Source organism: Lissotriton helveticus, chromosome 1_1, assembly GCF_964261635.1.
Source record: "Lissotriton helveticus chromosome 1_1, aLisHel1.1, whole genome shotgun sequence".
Taxonomy (NCBI): domain Eukaryota; kingdom Metazoa; phylum Chordata; class Amphibia; order Caudata; family Salamandridae; genus Lissotriton; species Lissotriton helveticus.
In genome coordinates, this window is record NC_136057.1 from 828,381,088 (window position 1) to 828,399,002 (window position 17,915).

Genomic DNA, 17,915 nt, shown 5'->3' on the forward strand with positions numbered 1-17,915 from the left:
AGGTGGAGAAACTGATTCTTGGCCAATATGTAGCTATTGATGCAAAGGACTATCCATCTTAAAGTCCTTTTCAGCACTTTTACTTATTCTGCCCTTGAAAATGCCAGACAAAGCTTATTGACCACGGATGGTCTTTGGTGCAATCAATGTAAAAGCTTAAGGTTCATTTGAGGTCAAGCAGAGTCTTTTCTCCTGTTTCGAGGGTTGAGGTGTTACAAAGAATTCTGGGAGGGTGATCGAGTGGCCAATTGGCAAGAACGCCAGCCCGAATCTCAACACCAACTCATGCAAGGAAGCAAAGTGATGTCAATGACGGAACTGGCTATGAAATTCAGAAGAAACAATGAGCATAAACAGAATGGCACAAAGATGGTACACGTGGGGAACGTTAGGACTAAATTAAGTTCCCGCTGCAAATTACAAATGGCTTGGAAGTGAACATGTGCTTCAAACTGTTATTGAACTTTATTAAAACAGGTGATTCAAACGTGCATGGATGAGCCAGCAAACACAACGGCAGACAAATAACTTTTAATGGTGTAAAAGACTTTGCTGTGCTATGGATAAAACCGAAAACAAAACATCAATAATTTGGAGGCTTGAGGGTTCCACACCGGGCCATACATTTGTCCCAGAGCTCTGTGTAAATAGATTTTCTAGATAGACATCTGGCTGCAAGGAGGACCTCAGGAGATCGATTGAATGCAGTCAACTGCTGCCACTCAAACTCCATGCAGGGAGGTGAAGATTGTGGACAATCTGGTGGAGAATCCTGCCATGCTTCTGAGACAGAAGATCTTGCAGAAGACTGATGACAGGACAAATGCGCATGTTCAAAGGTTCTGGGTACAACACTCTTCAAGCCCAATCCACAGCCACTAGAATTACTTGGGCCTAGGCTGCCGTGATCTTCAAAACCTGTGACCGGTAGGCCATTAGTGGAAAGGCATACAAAAGTCCCAAGCTCCCCTCTGTCCTGAATAAGTCTCCCAGAGAGAGGTCTCTTGAGAACTCCAATGTGCAGAATTTTTGACACTGCACATTCCTGATGATGCCGAAATGATCAAGCCAGGGCCCTCCACACATGATGAAACTGCCATTCATGATACGCCAGTGCTCCCTGCGGAGCTTGTCTGTCCTGGCGTTTAAAGATCACAACAGATAGTTTACAATCATGGAGGTACCCTGGCACTCCAGAGGCGCAGAGACTCTTGGCACATGACCGAGGACTCCACTCTGCCCTGCTGGTTCCAGTACCACATGGCATTGGTGTCTGCTGTGAGAACCTGGACCGGCTTCTCCTTGATGGATGGCAGAAAGGCCTTCAGTGCCAGGCATGCAACTCCAATAAATGTATGTGGAATTAAGTTTCTACCAGAGACTACTGATCTCTACCTCTCCAAGATTACCTCTGCAGCCCTGCAGGGACGTATCACCGCCATCAGCTCTGGGTAGGGAAGGGAGAAGCATTTCCCTCCGGTCAGATGCAGCCTAGCAGACACCACTGCAGATCTAGTGCAGTCTTCTTTGATACCTGGATGACATGTAATAGGTTTCCTCTGTGCTGGACCTGCTATTATGTCAGATCTCACTATAGAGCCCATGCATGTCACATGGCGAAGTGGACAAGCAAGATGCGAGAGACCAGCAGGCCAAGCAGCCTCACAGCAACTCTCACCAAGACCCAGGACTGATGCTGAAACATTGAAATCCTAGAATGAATTTCCTGTTGTGACGAAGAAAATGCTCTCAACTGCAGCGTGTCTAGTGTAACTACTATAAAGGGAAGCCTCGGTGAAGAAGTCATTAAACGAGAAACCCAACAATGCCACAAGATTCAATATTGTCTGACAGTGGCCTACGACTGCTGTGACAAGCTCACCTTCAATAGCTAGGGGGGAAAACTGGTGTCCTGAACCTTCAAAGATGGGTGGCAAATAAGGTCCTCACTTTCGTGAACACCAGAGGGGCACTGGTGAGGCCGAAGGAGAGTACAGCAAACTGAAAATGCTCCTAGCTGACATTAATTTTCAGGTAATATCTGTGGGACTGCATGATGGGCAGATGGAAGTATGCATCCTGCAGGTGTAAGGCAACCAGTCAGCTGCCCACACCCAGGTCAGACAGAACTCGCTCCAGTGTCAGTATTTTTAATTTGTTGTCTGCAGGTAGGCATCTAGAGGGTGAAGGTCGAAAACTGGATGAAGGCCTCTGCCCTTCTTTAGCTCAAGGAAATAGTAACAGTAAGAACAGGTCACTACCTCCAAGACTGGTATACTCTTGATGTTCCCTTTGGGCAGCAGACGTATACAAAAAGTGATAGATGGAATGCTTGAATTAATCTCGGCCACTGGCAATTACCTGGGCCGCATTCCAGTTTATTGTGTTTTTGCACATACTGCCACCTCAGTTCAGACCCATCCATATGCAAATCAGTCTTGACCCCGCTCTAGTAGGATCAGTCCAGCCTGAACTGCCAGTCCAGGTACTACCTCAACAGGAATACAAGCAACCCAAGACCAGATTTGCCCTCACTGGGGTTTCTCAGTCAGGTACCGAAAGGTTCCAATGGAACAGAAAGCACAGGAACCCATGACTGAGCATATCCATCTTACTTAGGGCATCAGACTGAAGTATACAAAAAAATGATGGATAGAATAGTTGAATTAATCTTAATACCACAACGCTGCCCCTTACCCTTCCCTGCTCCATCCACCTTGTCCCCTATGATCCCCTTACCCCTCCTTGCTCCATCCCCCTTGTCCCCCATGTTCTTTAAATGCTTTTCTTGATACTTATGTAACTTTTAACTAATGTAAATTGCAACATTATTGTTCCTCATGTTAAGCGCTCGGATTCCTTCGGGTCTAGCCAGCGCTATTTAAAACTCATTAATCAATCATGTTCCCATTGAGAACTCTTTCTCTCTTTGTCTACTTCCCTAGCTCCTATCCCTCCCCTCCCCTGAATCTCTCCCCTTGCCTGCTACTCTGCCTAGCCCCCTGTCCTTTGTGCCTTTTGACTAAACACTCCTTCTCCCCTTGTTGGGGAAAGACCCAATATTTATACTCTGAAGTCTCAGCGAACCGGCTGAGAGAGTCCACTGTGCCCAGGGAGCCACTCACAGCTGAGGTATGGTATGGCACCCCTTGCCAAAGCACTCCCTCTCCCCTTTTTGGGGAAGGTTCCAGTTTGTAGGCCTTGGAGTCTCAGAGATCCCTCAGATAGTCCAATGCGTAAAGGGAGCCTCTCACAACAGAGATAGGGAATTGATACCACTTCGCCTGGGATCACAGCTATCTGGACTTTGGACGTTGCTTTGACTCGTCTACCGGTTTGTGTCCCAGTCGCCCATCCCCATCTCTTTCCATGCTGTGTCTCTCAACCTCCCCTCCTCTTTCCCGCCTTTATTATCTGTCTACTTCCCCTGCTCCTACCCCCTCCCCATAATCTCTCCCCTTGCTAGCTTCTCCCCTTACGTGTTTGTGCTTATTGTTCATCTCAACCCTACAAGTAACTATGTTGCCATACTCTAATAACTGTTTAATCTTTGTAACAATGTAACCTGTAACTATGATCCGATACTCTTGGAAAGCACTCTGATACATTCGGGTCTAGTCAGAGCTATATAAAACCTTTCAAATAAATAAATAACCCAATAACCCCTTGTGAACTGGGGTGACCTAATCAACTAATGTAAACAGCCTCACAGGGGAGAACTTACAGTACTTAATGAACAATATGTAAGTCTCTGTTACATGCAACACACCGAACTAAACTGTGAACATTAATCAAAATCCACTATTATCAACAATAGAACAAAACAAAAGCAGATAAAAGAACAGGCGTATCAAAGTAATAATGTTACATAAAATGTTATATATTATATTTCAAACAATTACATGAATTAATTTAAGGAGTACAAGAAAAGTAATAAACATGCATCTGTCCAGTACATTATCAGAAGGCTACGGAGTAAGCAGGAGCTACTGGCACAACCATGGGGGATGAGGCCTTTTACTCCCGATATCCCAGAGCCTCAACCTACTCTGGATTCTGAGCAACTGGGCCAAGTACCCCTTCAGCACTTGACTCGTAGTAGCGTAGTCCAAGCAGTCCAAGGCTTCCTAGAGGTGGGGGGCACAGGCTCACAACTCAAAATACACTGAGTTGCAGAAATAAATTACTGTACAGCCAAATACTCACTTTGATGATAAAAAGAGCATTATATTTTACTGCTACCACCACAAAGGGAAATATGAAATTCACAAACAACTATACTATGCACTTCTTGCTAGTTCTGATGACCCACTCTGGCATATGGGGTCACCATACCTCTTTCTGTTCGGGGCCACTGGCTCAACTGCCACAGCAAATGCCTGCATGATGGCTCCTCCTGGCATACGGGGTCGCTGGCTGGCTCTTCACTGCGCAGTGTTTACAGCCCACACCACGTGACAAGCTGCCCACAGCAGCACTTCCTGGCACATAGTGCTCACAGTCAACACTGCACACGCGCTCTGGCCCGATAGACGCACCAATAAGGGTATTTCACTTTGGGGAGGCACCCTGCCATAAGGGGTACAGACACCTTATTGTACAGAGCTCTGGCCCGGTCAGTACAGCAATATTCAAGGCTCACTTTATCAAGGCCCTCCCCCTGGCACACATGGGTCGCCAACTTCATCCTACACACGGGCAATGAACCGCTAGGTGCAGCAGACATTCCTTACACCTCACTCTGGGAATCTACTCAACAGGATTCCTCACTGGACCTTGCTCCCTCCAACACACCTCTCTTTCTCACAGGACACACTGGCCTTGGCAAGCAGGCAGACGCTGGTGCTCCAAGCTCCGGAGCAGGTGGTCTTGGATTCCCTGGGTGACGTCCCCTCACCCAGCAGTGAGACGAGCATGCCTTGGCCCCCAGTCCTGGTCACAGGCAGAAGTCTTGCAGAGCTTGTCCTCCTCACACAGCCCTAATGGCTGCTTGACATTTAACAATTTTTTGGGGTCTCAAGCTGCCCTTCTTATAGTCTATTTCCAGACACCAAATTAACTTGCAAATCCCTAGTAAAGTGATAATAGTGGGCCTGCATTACTAATTGTGCTACTCACCTAAGGCCTGCCACTGCAGCCTGTTTGTGCAGTTGTATGCTGCCATTCAAACCTGGCAAAATAAACCTTTTGCCGGGCCTAAACAAATGAGTTACTTACCTTCGGTAATGATGTATCTGGAAGAGACAGTCTAGCCACAGATTCCTTAACTTAGAATATCCCCAGGCGTCAGTCTGGAGCCGGAAATTTTTCAGCATTAGCACTTCTGCACGCCGGGGTGGCGCCGCCCGGCTCCGCCCTGATGTCGTCCATGGACATGACGTCAGGGGAGCCATATATGCCCCTCCGGGCGTGCTGGCATCAGTTTTCGTTGGAGAAACTTTTCCGTGTCAGAACGTAGAGCCATCACCCAAAAAAACTGAGAATATGGGAACAGTGTGCAAAAATGATGAAAAAAATAGAAGAAATAGACAGGTGAGAGTAGTGCTCTGAAAAGCCACCGCGCAGGAGCGAAGGCTCAATCAACGTTAAAGGGAGACAAGGATGTGGCCTGGCAAGAGGATAGAAAGTCCACATCCTGAAAGTAAAACTGAGAACAACAGGTCCGGAAAACTAGATTAAGACGAGTTCACCACAAGACGTCACCAAAAAGACGTTGCAATCCCAATTCAAGATCCATGAACGTACATAGCCAATAGACCTGAAGGAAAAGGCCGCAGAGGTGGCAAAGACCATAAGGCAATGTAGAAGGGGAAAGCGAGATGGTGGGAAAAACGTGAATAGATTTTACACCCTACAATCCAGGCCGAGGGTTGGAAAGAACACATGATCCATTAACAAACCGCCTAATTTTTAAAGAATGGGTGTAAAGTAGCAGAGAAATAGAACAAAGCAGTCTGTGTTGGAGTGATAGAGAGTATATCACCCTGCCAAAGGGCAACCACCCTAAGAGAGGAGAGGAAAGAAAGCCTCAAACTGAAAAGGTCCTCGCAGAATGGGGAGAAGGGCAGGCTTTAAGGAATCTGAGGCTAGACTATGTCTCTACCAGATACATTGTTACCGAAGGTAAGTAACTCGTTCATCTGATAGAGATGTCAAGCCGCAGATTCCTTAACTTAGAATAGATACCAAAGCCATACCTATAGAGGAGGCAGGTCTGTGACTGCACCCCACCAAGTTCCCGAAAGAACTTAGTCGTCCATAAGGTAACTTAACAGCACTGTTAACCTTGGGGACGAACCACAATGAGGACAGTAATGTTAGCACAGTTAACCACCAGACCATGAACCTCTAAAGAGAGCGGAAAGGCATGGGAGGCAAAGGCACTAGAAGCCGTCAAGAACAGTACGAAAAGACACCCTTTGTGTATACCAGGTTGAGAGAAGGAAAACACAGAGCCAGAACACTTGTGGCTAAGTGAGAGTACATAACTTCGAAAAAGAGGGATGAACCAACCCAAGGTTTGAAGGATCCATAGGATCAGAGGTGGCGACAGAAAGCATAAGCCATTACCGGTTGACAAAGCAAAACAGTGGTAAAAAGCACTGTGGAACCTGTAGCTGCAAAGGCACGTGGGGCAGCCGTGGCAATAGGCTGACCCATACCCAGTAAGTGCCAGCATGGAGAAGAAACCATATACTAGATAAGCTGGAGGAAAGATGAAGGGTATGACTTCGTAATTAGTGGAGCTGAACAGAGGGTGTGAGAGAACCGCCGGATGCAGTGTAGCATATGCAGCAAAGGCTCGAGAGCAGGCAACTGATATGACAGAGGCATGCAACATCGGCCCGATCAGTACAACAGCGAAAAAGAACCCTGTTGAAACCGGTACCAGAAGACACAATTACAGCAGTGGCAGAATGCCAATCCATGGCCACAAGATGCCGGTAGTACGAAAGTAGAAGACACGCCAGGACTAGGCGGTGTTGTCACAATATGTGAAGGGCCGATGACTAGCAGTCGAGCACCAACAAACAAGAGCGAAGACCAGAAGGGACCTAAGCATTCCGTGTGGACACTGTAACCATACACAGTAAGCAAGGGTAGCATAGCAGCTCAGAGGCACACAACAGCAAGAAGGCAAAGGCCTTGCCTGAGAGGAACAACAGTCCCCTGCAAGACAGAGTGGGAAAAAGAACTAGTCACTACAGTGGCAAAAGTGAAGACAAATGTAAAGGTCCCAGACCCCAAGGAGCGAGTATCCAGGGAAAACAAGCGCCTTTGAGAGTGCACAGTACGAATCCAAGCAACAGCATGGAAACACTTGTATGGAAACAGCAGGGAATAAGGACACTGCTGTAGGATAAGCGTCCAGAAAGAGGCCATGACCACACATAGCAGAGAACATCTGCCAATCCACTATCTTGGAGGACAAACCAGAAGGGGCTGTACGTTCAAGTTGCACCAATATGAACAATAAGAAGCAGGCCTCACAGTGGCGAATAGGGTGTCATTTGTTAAAGAATTGCAACAACAAGGTGTCTCACCAGGCGTGTGAGATAAACGCTACACAGCACTGAACCTATGCCAGGTTCCAATGCACTACAGACAGACCAACCCAACGTGCAACAGAGAAAGTTATACGAGAAACTCTGTAGGAAGAGACAAGTGACTCCCAGTAGGACGTCTGCTTGGGGACTGCATAAGAGCATACCAAGGCAAAGGCAGAACCTAATGTCATCAATACCCCACATAGGGTAAGGCTAATCCCCAGTAGGGGTGTCCTCTTGGGCGAAGCACACAGTCAGAGGACTGAAAAGAAGAGAATTAGCCAAACGGCTGTGCCTAACGAACATAGAGATGACAAACAAGCCATGAACAGTAACCTGGCACTAAAACCAACCTGTGCATTAGGTTGGGCGCCTGAAAATAAGGCAGAGAATAAAGCAACAAGATTTATTGCAGCCCTGACAAAAGACGGGAGACTACTGAATCCGCGTGGCAGTCGAAAAGATCCACTCCCTTGAAGGAAAGATCTCGGAGGGCATCCTGAATATGATCTGGGAAGCAACTGTCGTGCAGTGACCCAAGGGAGAATTGTGCCATGCAGCAGTAGACAAAGCAATTCCATCCATGGACCTTCTGGAATAGAAGGGAGAAGGTGAGCAACTGAGTCCCAAAGAGCAGAGGATGCACGTGCAAACAAACAGGCCGTATTTAAAGCCCAGACGCATGCGCTGGCAGAAGTGAAAAGCTGGAGACCACAATCATCCAGCCACCTAGACTCCCTGGTGGGAGGTAACGGAGGCAAAGATGGTGAAGACTGTAAATTAAAAGCTGCCTTAACAACTAGTCCCTGAGCTGTTGGCTGAAGAGACAGACAAAGAGGATCACCCGGAGCCTTCATTTCGATTCAAGACCCTCCCTTAGTTGCTTAGTTCTGTCTGTTGGAAACTTAAATTCTGACTTTGTTGTTCTAAATCAGCAGGCTATGTTTATTCTTTAGCATTCATGGAACATATTGTGTTCCTTGTTGTATATCTCTTGGGATCATCCAACAAACTGTTCTCATGCACATAGAGTCAAACTTGGGGCACTGTACATTGCCTTTCTAATGTTTGGTAAACAAATTGTGTATTTGTATTTTTATTGTATATAGGACATATTGTGTATATACTATCTAAAAAATTATTATGTTTATGTGTTTGTCTGTAGCCCTGAAGAAGTCTGTAAGGACGAAACGCGTTGGCTACTCTGTCGTAGTTTTTAAAGAAAAGAACATTGAATAAAGAAGTTACACCACGACCTGCTGATTTCTTTCTGAAAATGTGTTTTTCGTATGAATTTACATAATTTGTTGGAGTGCTGGATTATTGTTGTACTAAATTGTTTTATATGGAGTGTTGCATAGGGGATGTAAGAGTATTGCATCTCTGATCCTTGGCACTCAAACCTAGAATTGTAACCTGATTAGGGGATAGTTGCGGTCATTTGTTACCCCATACCCTTTATGCTTTCATGAATCTGTACTAGTGAATTTGTCTGGGTCCGGAGCAACTAGATAACGACAGTTGGCTCTTTGTGCTTTTTGCCACTATTTTCACTTACAACTTACAAATTGATAGCTCTGGTTCTACTGAATAGATTTTTGTCATTTTGGTCTTACATTATTTAATACATTTTACACAATGTTTCTAAATTGGTGTGGAACTTATCTTGTGATGTGTTTAATTTTAATACTGTTTGAAGTGCTGCACAAATACTTTACACATTGCCTCTAAATTAAGCCAGACAGCTTTTCCCCAAAGTGACAAAGGGTTAAAGCACAGAATAATTTGAGGTTCGGTTCTGACTTCACCCTGATAATGACTGTGGTTGCTGCTTGAGTAGGGTTTCACACCCCTCAACCAGTAACCCAATATCTTACCAATAGAGAGACAAACGAACAAGTTACTTCCGGTAACGATGTATCTGTACGAGACATACATTAGTTATAGATTCCTTACCTTAGAATTACCCCAGGCGTCAAACTGGATCCAGAGAATTTTTCTGTAGCAGTACCCCTGCAAAACGCAGGGGTACTGCTACAGAAAAATTTGCGGCGTCGTGGTGCCTACTTAGACACCGCCCCTGCACGCTGACGTCAGTTCTGACACGACTTTCCATGCCAGAAGCACAGAGCCATTCAAGACACTGACCACTGGTGCACAAAACTAGGGCCCTGGAAGGGAGTCTCTATCCCTAGAAGTCAATTTACAGAACGGGGAGGATGGGCGGGGCGGTGATGAATCCATAACAAATCTATGTCTCTTACAGATACATCGTTACCGAAGGTAAGTAACTTGTTCATCTGAAAGAGACCATTAGTTATAGATTCCTTACCTTAGAATAGATACCCCAGCAATGCCAACCCCGGTAGTGGGTCTTCACACAAGAAAGTCCTGGAGAATACAACGTGCGAAAAATCTGTCTCGCCAGACCTGGCTATCCAGGCGGTAATGTTTTGTGAACATGTGCAGGGATTTCCACGTGGTTGCTTGGCAGATGTCAATGAGAGGAACTCCACATCCCAAAGCAGGAGAGGCTGCCGTCGCCAGGGTAGAGTAGGCGGGCAGTCCTACTGGAGGCTTCTTTTTTGCTATAGAATAGCAGATTTTGATGCACAGGACAATCCAGCGATAGTATGTTTCTGCATGCCCCGATGCTTCTTGGAGCCCACATAACCCACGAAGAGTTGACCGTCCACCCGGAAATCTTTAGTGTGGTCAAGGTAAAAGGACCGCGCAGGTTTTGGGTCCAGACACTGGAGTGTCTCCTCTTTGGAAGGGTGTGGGGGCATGAAGAAGGTGACCAATGTGATGGTCTGACCTATGTGGAAAGAGGTAACCACTTTAGGCAGAAAAGAGGGCCTAGTGCAAAGGACCACTTTGTCCGGATCAACTGCAAGAAAGGGAGGCTTGGATGACAGAGCCTGAAGCTCACTCACCATGAGAGCAGATGTGATGGTAAGCAGGAAAGCGTTCTTAACGGTAAAACGACAAAGAGGACAATTATGTAGTGGCTCGAAGGGAACACACATAAGGTAAGTAAGAACAAGATTAAAGTCCCACTGGGGCATTATGAAAGGAGAAGGAGGAAAGCGATGAGTAATGCCCTTTACAAATCTATTTACAATCGGAGACTTGAAAAGAGAAGGCTGATCAGGGAAACACAGAGATGGCCGAAATGTAGCCTTTAAGAGTGCCTAAAGCAGAGCCTGCTGAGCCAAATATAGAATGAAGAGGAGAACCTCAGAAAGAGGGGCAGAATGGCGATCCATAGTCGTTGCTGTGCACCATGCCACAAATTTGATCCATCTACAGGCGTATACTGTTGGGACACTTGGTTGCCAAGATGACGTTACAGACTTCGGGAGGAAGGTCAAAAGCTGTCAACTGTTGCCGCTCAATCTCCACGCAAGGAGGTGGAGGCAGGACAGGTTCGGGTGGAGGACCGTCCCCTGCTGCTGCGACAAGAAGCAAAAGGCAGTCTGAGTGGAGAATCGATGGCCATGTTCAAGAGCTCAGGGTGCCAGACTCTTTGGGCCCAGTCCCGAACTCAAGAATGACTTGGGCTGGGTCGTGCTAGATCTTCAGCACTCTGGGAAGAATTGGTTCAGGTGGGAAGGCGTACAGGAGGCCGCAGTTCACCGAACGATGAAAAGCGTCGCAGAGCGAGTGTAGCCTTAAAAATTACAACAAGCAGAATTGCTGAAATTGCGTGTTCTCTTCGGTGGCAAACCGATCTAACCAAGGCTCTCCCCACTGCCGTAAGAGACCTTGCACCACCTCCGAGTGAAGACGCCATTTGTGATCCATCATGCACCAGTGATTGAGTTTGTCCACCCTGGTATTCAGGGAACCTGAGAGGTGTAGAACCACCTGGGATATGCCTTGATGTTCCAGCCATATCCAAAGGCGAAGAGCCTCTTGCCATAGTGTCCATGACCCCACCCCGCCCTGTTTGTTGCAGTACCAAATGGCGGTGGTGTTGTCTGTGAACCCCTCCACTATTCTTCCTTTGACAGAGGAAGGAATGTCTTCAGTGCAAAACGGATCGTCCCAAAAGGTTGATGTGGAGACCGGTCTCAGCCGGAGACCAGAGACCCCTGATCTCTGCCTCTCCTATGTGGCCGCCCCAACCCAAGAGTGACGCATTCGTCACTATTGCCATCAATGCAATTGACATGAAGTCGCCTCCATGATCTGGACGACATCGGAAAGATTCCCCTGGTGCTGCACCCACCTGAAATTCAGTTCCCACTGCGCAGCCCACATATGCCACATGGCATGATCCACCAGCAGGATGCAGGAGGACATGAGGCCCAGCAGCCTTAGGGTCATTCTCACCGAAATCTGGGATAGAGGCTGAAACATCGGTATCATAGCCCGAATATACCGGACTCACAGCTTGAGAGGATAAGCCTGAAACTGCGCTGTATCCAGAACTGCTCAGATGAAAAGGAGCTGCTGAGAGGGAATCAGGTGTGACTTTGGCACGTTGATAGTGAACCCAAGTGAGTGCAGGAGGTCCGCCGTAGGTTGGAGGTGGGAGGTGACAGCCTGAAGTGAGCCTGCCTTCAACAGCTAGCCGTCGAGATAGGGGAAGACTGGGACCCCTGATCTGCGCTGATGAGCTGCAACCACCATCATCACTTTATTGAACACCCAAGGGGCGCTGGTAAGGCCAAAGGGGAACACAGTAAACTAAAAATGCTCGTGGCCTACCATGAACCGTAGGTAGCGTCTGTGGGCTGGCAGGACGGAAATATGGAAATAGGCGCCCTGCAAGTCCAACGCCACCAACCAGTCTCCAGGGTCGAGGGCAGACAGGACTCAAGCCAACGTGAGCATTTTGAACTTCTCCTTCTGACGAAAGCGGTTGAGGGCCCTGAGGTCTAGCATAGGACGCAGGCCTTTGTCCTTAATGGGTACCAGAAAGTAGTAGGAGTAACAACCACAACCTACTTCTGGCACAGGCACTCTTTCGATAGCTCCCTTGGCCAAGAGAGCTGCAACGTCCTGGCGGAAAAGGGGCAAGTGATCCTCCAACATGTGATGGAGTGCTGGGGGCATGGAGGGAGGTTTAGTCTCGAAGGGGAGGGAGTAGCCCCTTCGGACTATCTGCAAAACCCACCTGTCCGACGTGATGTTTTGCCAGTGGGGGAGGTGATGGCGAATCCTGCAACCAACTGGCCTCTGGTGGCCCTGAAATGTTGGTCTAAGAGGGTTCGGAGGCTGCTGCAGGGGGTATGGATGGAGTGGCCCAACCGCTGGTCCCCAGACCCGCGTCGCTGGGTCGAACGTCCGCGGCCACGCAGAGACTGGGTAGCTTGCCAGATTGGGCGGGGCACCACTTCCGTAGCCACGAAAGGTGGATGTGTGGGGTGAGAGGTTGCCGCAATGCCCAAGGATCTGGCCATAGCCTTAGAATCCTTGAAGCGCTCGATCGCTGAGTCTGCCTCGTCACCGGACAGGCGACGGCCATCAAAGGGCAAGTCCAGAAGCGTGGATTGGACATCACCAGAGAAACCAGACGTCCTCAACCAGGCGTGTCTGAAATTGTATTTGGAAATCATTGCATCAGTACAATTGTCACAAACTCAAAGTATTCCTGAGAGGAATAAATAAAGGATTAAAAAGTGAAGTCCTGCCTTAAGACAAGATCAAAGCTCAGCCCAGTTTTGAAATCTCATAATGACAATCATATGTTGGATTATAGTAACAAGTTCATCCCAGCAGAACTCCCCAACACTTCTCTCCCAATCTATGCCTTCCCAGGACCTTTAACTTAAAACTAAAAATCTCAGAATAGACAAGTGAGTGCAGAATTCCCCTGAGCGGACTATGATCATAAGAAATACGCAGAGGGATTTGCAGTTTTTAAAGCGGTCAGATTACTGAACATCAAAAACTGCAAGCCTCTTTGCTCACGCGTCCCATCACATAACGGTACCTCAGTGGTCATCATGCTAAAGTTGGAACCACTTCGAACATGAATGCCCTTCCAATCATACACCCTATGCGGTGTAGAAGTCTACCCACATAGGGAAGCATTACAGTTTCCCACAGAGGGATAGGAAGTGCTACATAAAAAGTTACAATAGAATTCCAGTGATATTCTGGTGTCCTTGTTTACCCAGGACAATGGCACAGCAAATTGTTTCATTTAACTAGTTTTGAATTAGGCTTTTGAACCTTTTTTTCATTCCTACTCTAGATGGCCTGCATTCCAAGCAAAACCTGAGTTATTCAAAGATGCATGTCTTAGCCCTACCCTTACACCTTTTTCAATACTGATTTAACTGTAGAGACGTCAGAACATTCTTTCTGTGAGGTGAAGGGTATGTTAGTTTTCTTTTAGTATTTGGCCAACAACCATCACAAGTTCTTCTTTGTGGGGAGCTTTCAAATATTTCTTTGTACTGAGCATTGATCTTGTCTTCAGGCAGGACTTCACTTTTTAATCCTTTATTTATTCCTCTCAGGAATACTTTGAGTTTGTGACAATTGTACTGATGCAATGATTTCCAAATACAATTTCAGCAATTTTCCTATTTTCATTTTCTTCATTAGTTTCTTTACATATTACAATGTCTGGAAGGTTCAATAGGAATGAGCCAGGAGTCATTTAGGTAAAGTATGGTATCTTTATTGCATCCTAGGCCCTTAAGTAAAGCACCATCTGTATAGGTCTAGGTACTGCTTCATCTTCCCTCAAACTGTAACTGATTTCAGTGCGCACACTATCATACAAAAATACTCTCTAGCACACTACATTATCATATACTATCACTATTTCAAACACCTTCTAGATACAGGGAATGTGAACACAAAATACCATATAACCCTTTCTCATAACAGAGGAAAAGATAAAAAGCACAAATTACCATACAATGGAAAAGTACACACTGTGAGACTTGATTTGGGAATATAACACTTTACCAAAGAGCTTCACTGGATAGTGTGGTGTGCTGCTAACCATCAATAATCTTTTTCTATCACTACATAATGAAAAGCAAGAACTATTTAACATTGATCTAGTGAAAAGAAACAGTTAAAAATATGAAAGACCCTGATAAAAATGTAAACTCAAGATAATTTCCTCGTTTCCAATTTCACTTATGTTTTACAAAAGACAATGTCACTTTAAGGAACACCATTTGTGAATCTTAAATTGATACAGTGCAAAGTAAACTGATTCCTTACCTGGAGTGACTGGTTTTCTCTACCCAACTCCTGCATTGCAGCAGTTGTATCATCTAACTTTCGACGAAGCTCTGTCATTTTTGACTGCAGCTTTTCGATTTCTGCTTCACTTTTTAGACATCTGAAGTAGGGAAACAAATGTCAGTTCGGGAGAGGCGGTCTAATGTCTAAGTTGCAGACAGTGGAGTCAAGAGCTGTCAAGTCTTATCCTTGTTTTGCTATAACCGCATTTGTGCAAACATACCTTCTACCAGTCTATTTTAGCTTCCTTATCTGCCAAAATTGGGTGTAATCAGCAAGAGTGAATAGCACTATTAAGCACTACATTATATACACACTTTTTTTCCTTCTTTTTAACACAAAACTGAACAATTTAATTCATCAAAGAAAGAACTAGAGGTATTTTATGTGTAAAGTTTCTTGCTATACCTTTGTCTTACACTTAATATAGTAAATGTGTTTCTCAGTAGAGAATGAATACTGCAACATATGATTAGATTGCCTTACTGTGATTATTGCTCATTATTACTGTGATTATATTTCCAAAGTAATCCCTGTAATTATTTTTTAATACAATCGAAATGGGCCTGCAGGCAAATAGAAAGGCACCAAGTAATCTAAAGAGTACAAACCCGAATTACTGTTTACTTTAAGGTTATATGAACATAATGTTCTGATAGACACTGTTTTTACATTTACAATATACCCTTCAATTTCAGTGTTTCATCACTGAAATCTATCCACATTAGTTTGATTAAAAGTTTTAAAACATTCCTAAGTGGTTTATCTTTTCCAAATTAATTTTGTTATGAAATAATTTTTTGGGGGATATTTTTAAATAGATCTTCAGATTGCAAACCTGGAAAAAAATGCAAGAGAAAGAAATTAAATGAACGGGGCCAAACTGAAATGGAGAACTGTGTCTCATTTATTTCCACAGCTGATGCCCAGAACAGCTCCTTCCTTCAACACACAAAGGCCAGGCCTATTGGCAAAACCCATAGGCTGGACCTTAGCACGTTGGTGCTATAGTTACATTTGCTGAGGTTTAAAAAAAAAAAAACATTTTTACTACAAGCATGTGCTACAACAATAAAAAAAGAAAATAAACCGTGTGCACTAAAAATGCTAGATTAAACAAAAATATTCAGTGATGTGGATGTGTTACTAGTGGTTTCTTTTCAATAGCTTTTCAAGTCTTCCATTAATATTACCATTACTTTGAAGGTGACCAGAAGAAATCATCATCCAATGAGGCCCGTTTAAAATCCAGGCATATGCAATGTCTCAATGTCACATACACACCACAACAGCAACTTGAAAAGGAGGCAGGGAATAAACCACCATTTAACTGAGCACCTGAAGCGCAATCAAAATCAATAGCCATTGTTTTAAAGATAATATACAAAAATAATAAAAAAAACTTTGAAAGAGCTTTGTGACTGAAGAGAAAGGAATTATGCTTAAGCGGATGGTAACAATGTGCACAAGGTTTGTGCAGTTACTCAAAGTGAAGGGAGCCACTGGAAAAAGATATGATGCTGTGATGGGAGGAAGCAAAATGTGAATAACAATTAAACAGACCAATAGCTGAAGTCTACTGACCAAAAGCTCCTCTGCGTATTTAGTATGTATAATTTCCCAAATTGGAGGAGCACAGAAGTAACCAAAATGTAAACAATCTAATATTGAAGTTCATAAACAAATCCAATCCAGATGCAAGCTTCTTTATAAATTGACCGTCTCTTTATTTATATGTCTCTTTTTTTCTTCAAAGTTTGAATTCATTTGTATACATCAAAAAAAGGAAACCTCTCATATGCACAATTCTACTCTACAGCCAACGCGTTTCGTCCCACATGTGACATCATCAGGGCTGTAAGAAACAAGAAAAAACACAATAAACAAAAATTCATAATCCATTCTTATATAGTACTTCTGTTAATTTACCATTAAACATCCAAAAGCCTGCCTATATACCATTCTAAAGCAATTGAAATTTACAGACCAATCAAACCACATCCTGCCTATTTAACAATCTAATTATATTTGAATTTAAGATTTAAATTTATAATTTTTGAATCACACGCTAGATAATTATTCACTACGGTCCGCTATTGCTTCATGAACATATACTGTGAAAGGACCTCAGAGACCAGGTGTTATATCTAATAAATATAGACCTACATTATTAGAGAGGACACTTCTCACCTTAACTGATCAATAATCAAATGCCTTCTTACAAATTCTCCAAATACCCTGCATCAAAGTGCGTTATGAATTCTTCAAATTGAGTCTAATATTTCACTAATTAAACAAGACGTATCTACAAGGAAACAAGAATAGACCTATTGTCAAACCAAGAAGGCTCAATTCTGCCTACCCCCTATTTAGAATGTGTGCTAATCCATAGCACTCACCTCTAAGTAGAAATCACATCCTGTTCTGTTCCAGTAGTTACATGCCCAATATCCTCAGTGAATTAAAATCCTTGAAAACACTAAAATACAAAAGATTTTCTGAAGAGAGTCAATTTATAAAGAAGCTTGCATCTGGATTGGATTTGTTTATGAACTTCAATATTAGATTGTTCACATTTTGGTTACTTCTGTGCTCCTCCGATTTCGGTTTTTGTATCTTCTTTCAGCGGTTTGACGGTGAGCCGCTAGGAGTAGAGCACCGCAATCGTTAACTTATTGCTAAGGCTAATTTGATGTAAGGATTCACAGTGCTAACTAGTTTTACCCTTCATCATGCAGAGAGTTTTTAAGTATCTATAATTTGTTTGTAAAATGTCTGGAAACAAAGGTAAATCTGTCTGAAAGGACACATTTTTAAAACACGAGGCCATCTGGGACAGATGAACGAGTTACTTACCTTCTGTAATAATGTATCTGGTAGAGACACAGTCTAGCCGGAGATTCCTTAACTTAGAATAATCCCCAGGTGTCAGACTGGATCCGGAAAACTTTTTCCTCAGCCGTACCTCTGCATGCTGGGGGAAAGCGTCTCCCGGCTCTGGCCTGACAGCGTCCACGGAAGTGACGTCAATGGAGCCATATAAGTCCCCCTGCGGCGCGCTGTCAGCTTTCTACTGTGAAACCTTTCTGTGCCACAATGCGGAGCCACTACAAAAACTGTGAGAGTATGGGAACAGTGTGCCAAAAAAGA

The 17,915-nt window shown here is 44.7% G+C and overlaps 1 protein-coding gene across 1 annotated transcript in view; it reads right to left on the reverse strand.

Moving 5' to 3' along the window:
• Nucleotides 1-17,915, reverse strand: part of EEA1 (early endosome antigen 1) — a 764,210-nt gene that overhangs the window by 31,187 nt on the left and 715,108 nt on the right. Inside the window, exon 27 of the mRNA XM_078674577.1 lies at nucleotides 14,745-14,865. Coding sequence (XP_078530703.1) covers nucleotides 14,745-14,865 — 121 coding nt within the window. The remainder of the gene's footprint in view (nucleotides 1-14,744; nucleotides 14,866-17,915) is intronic.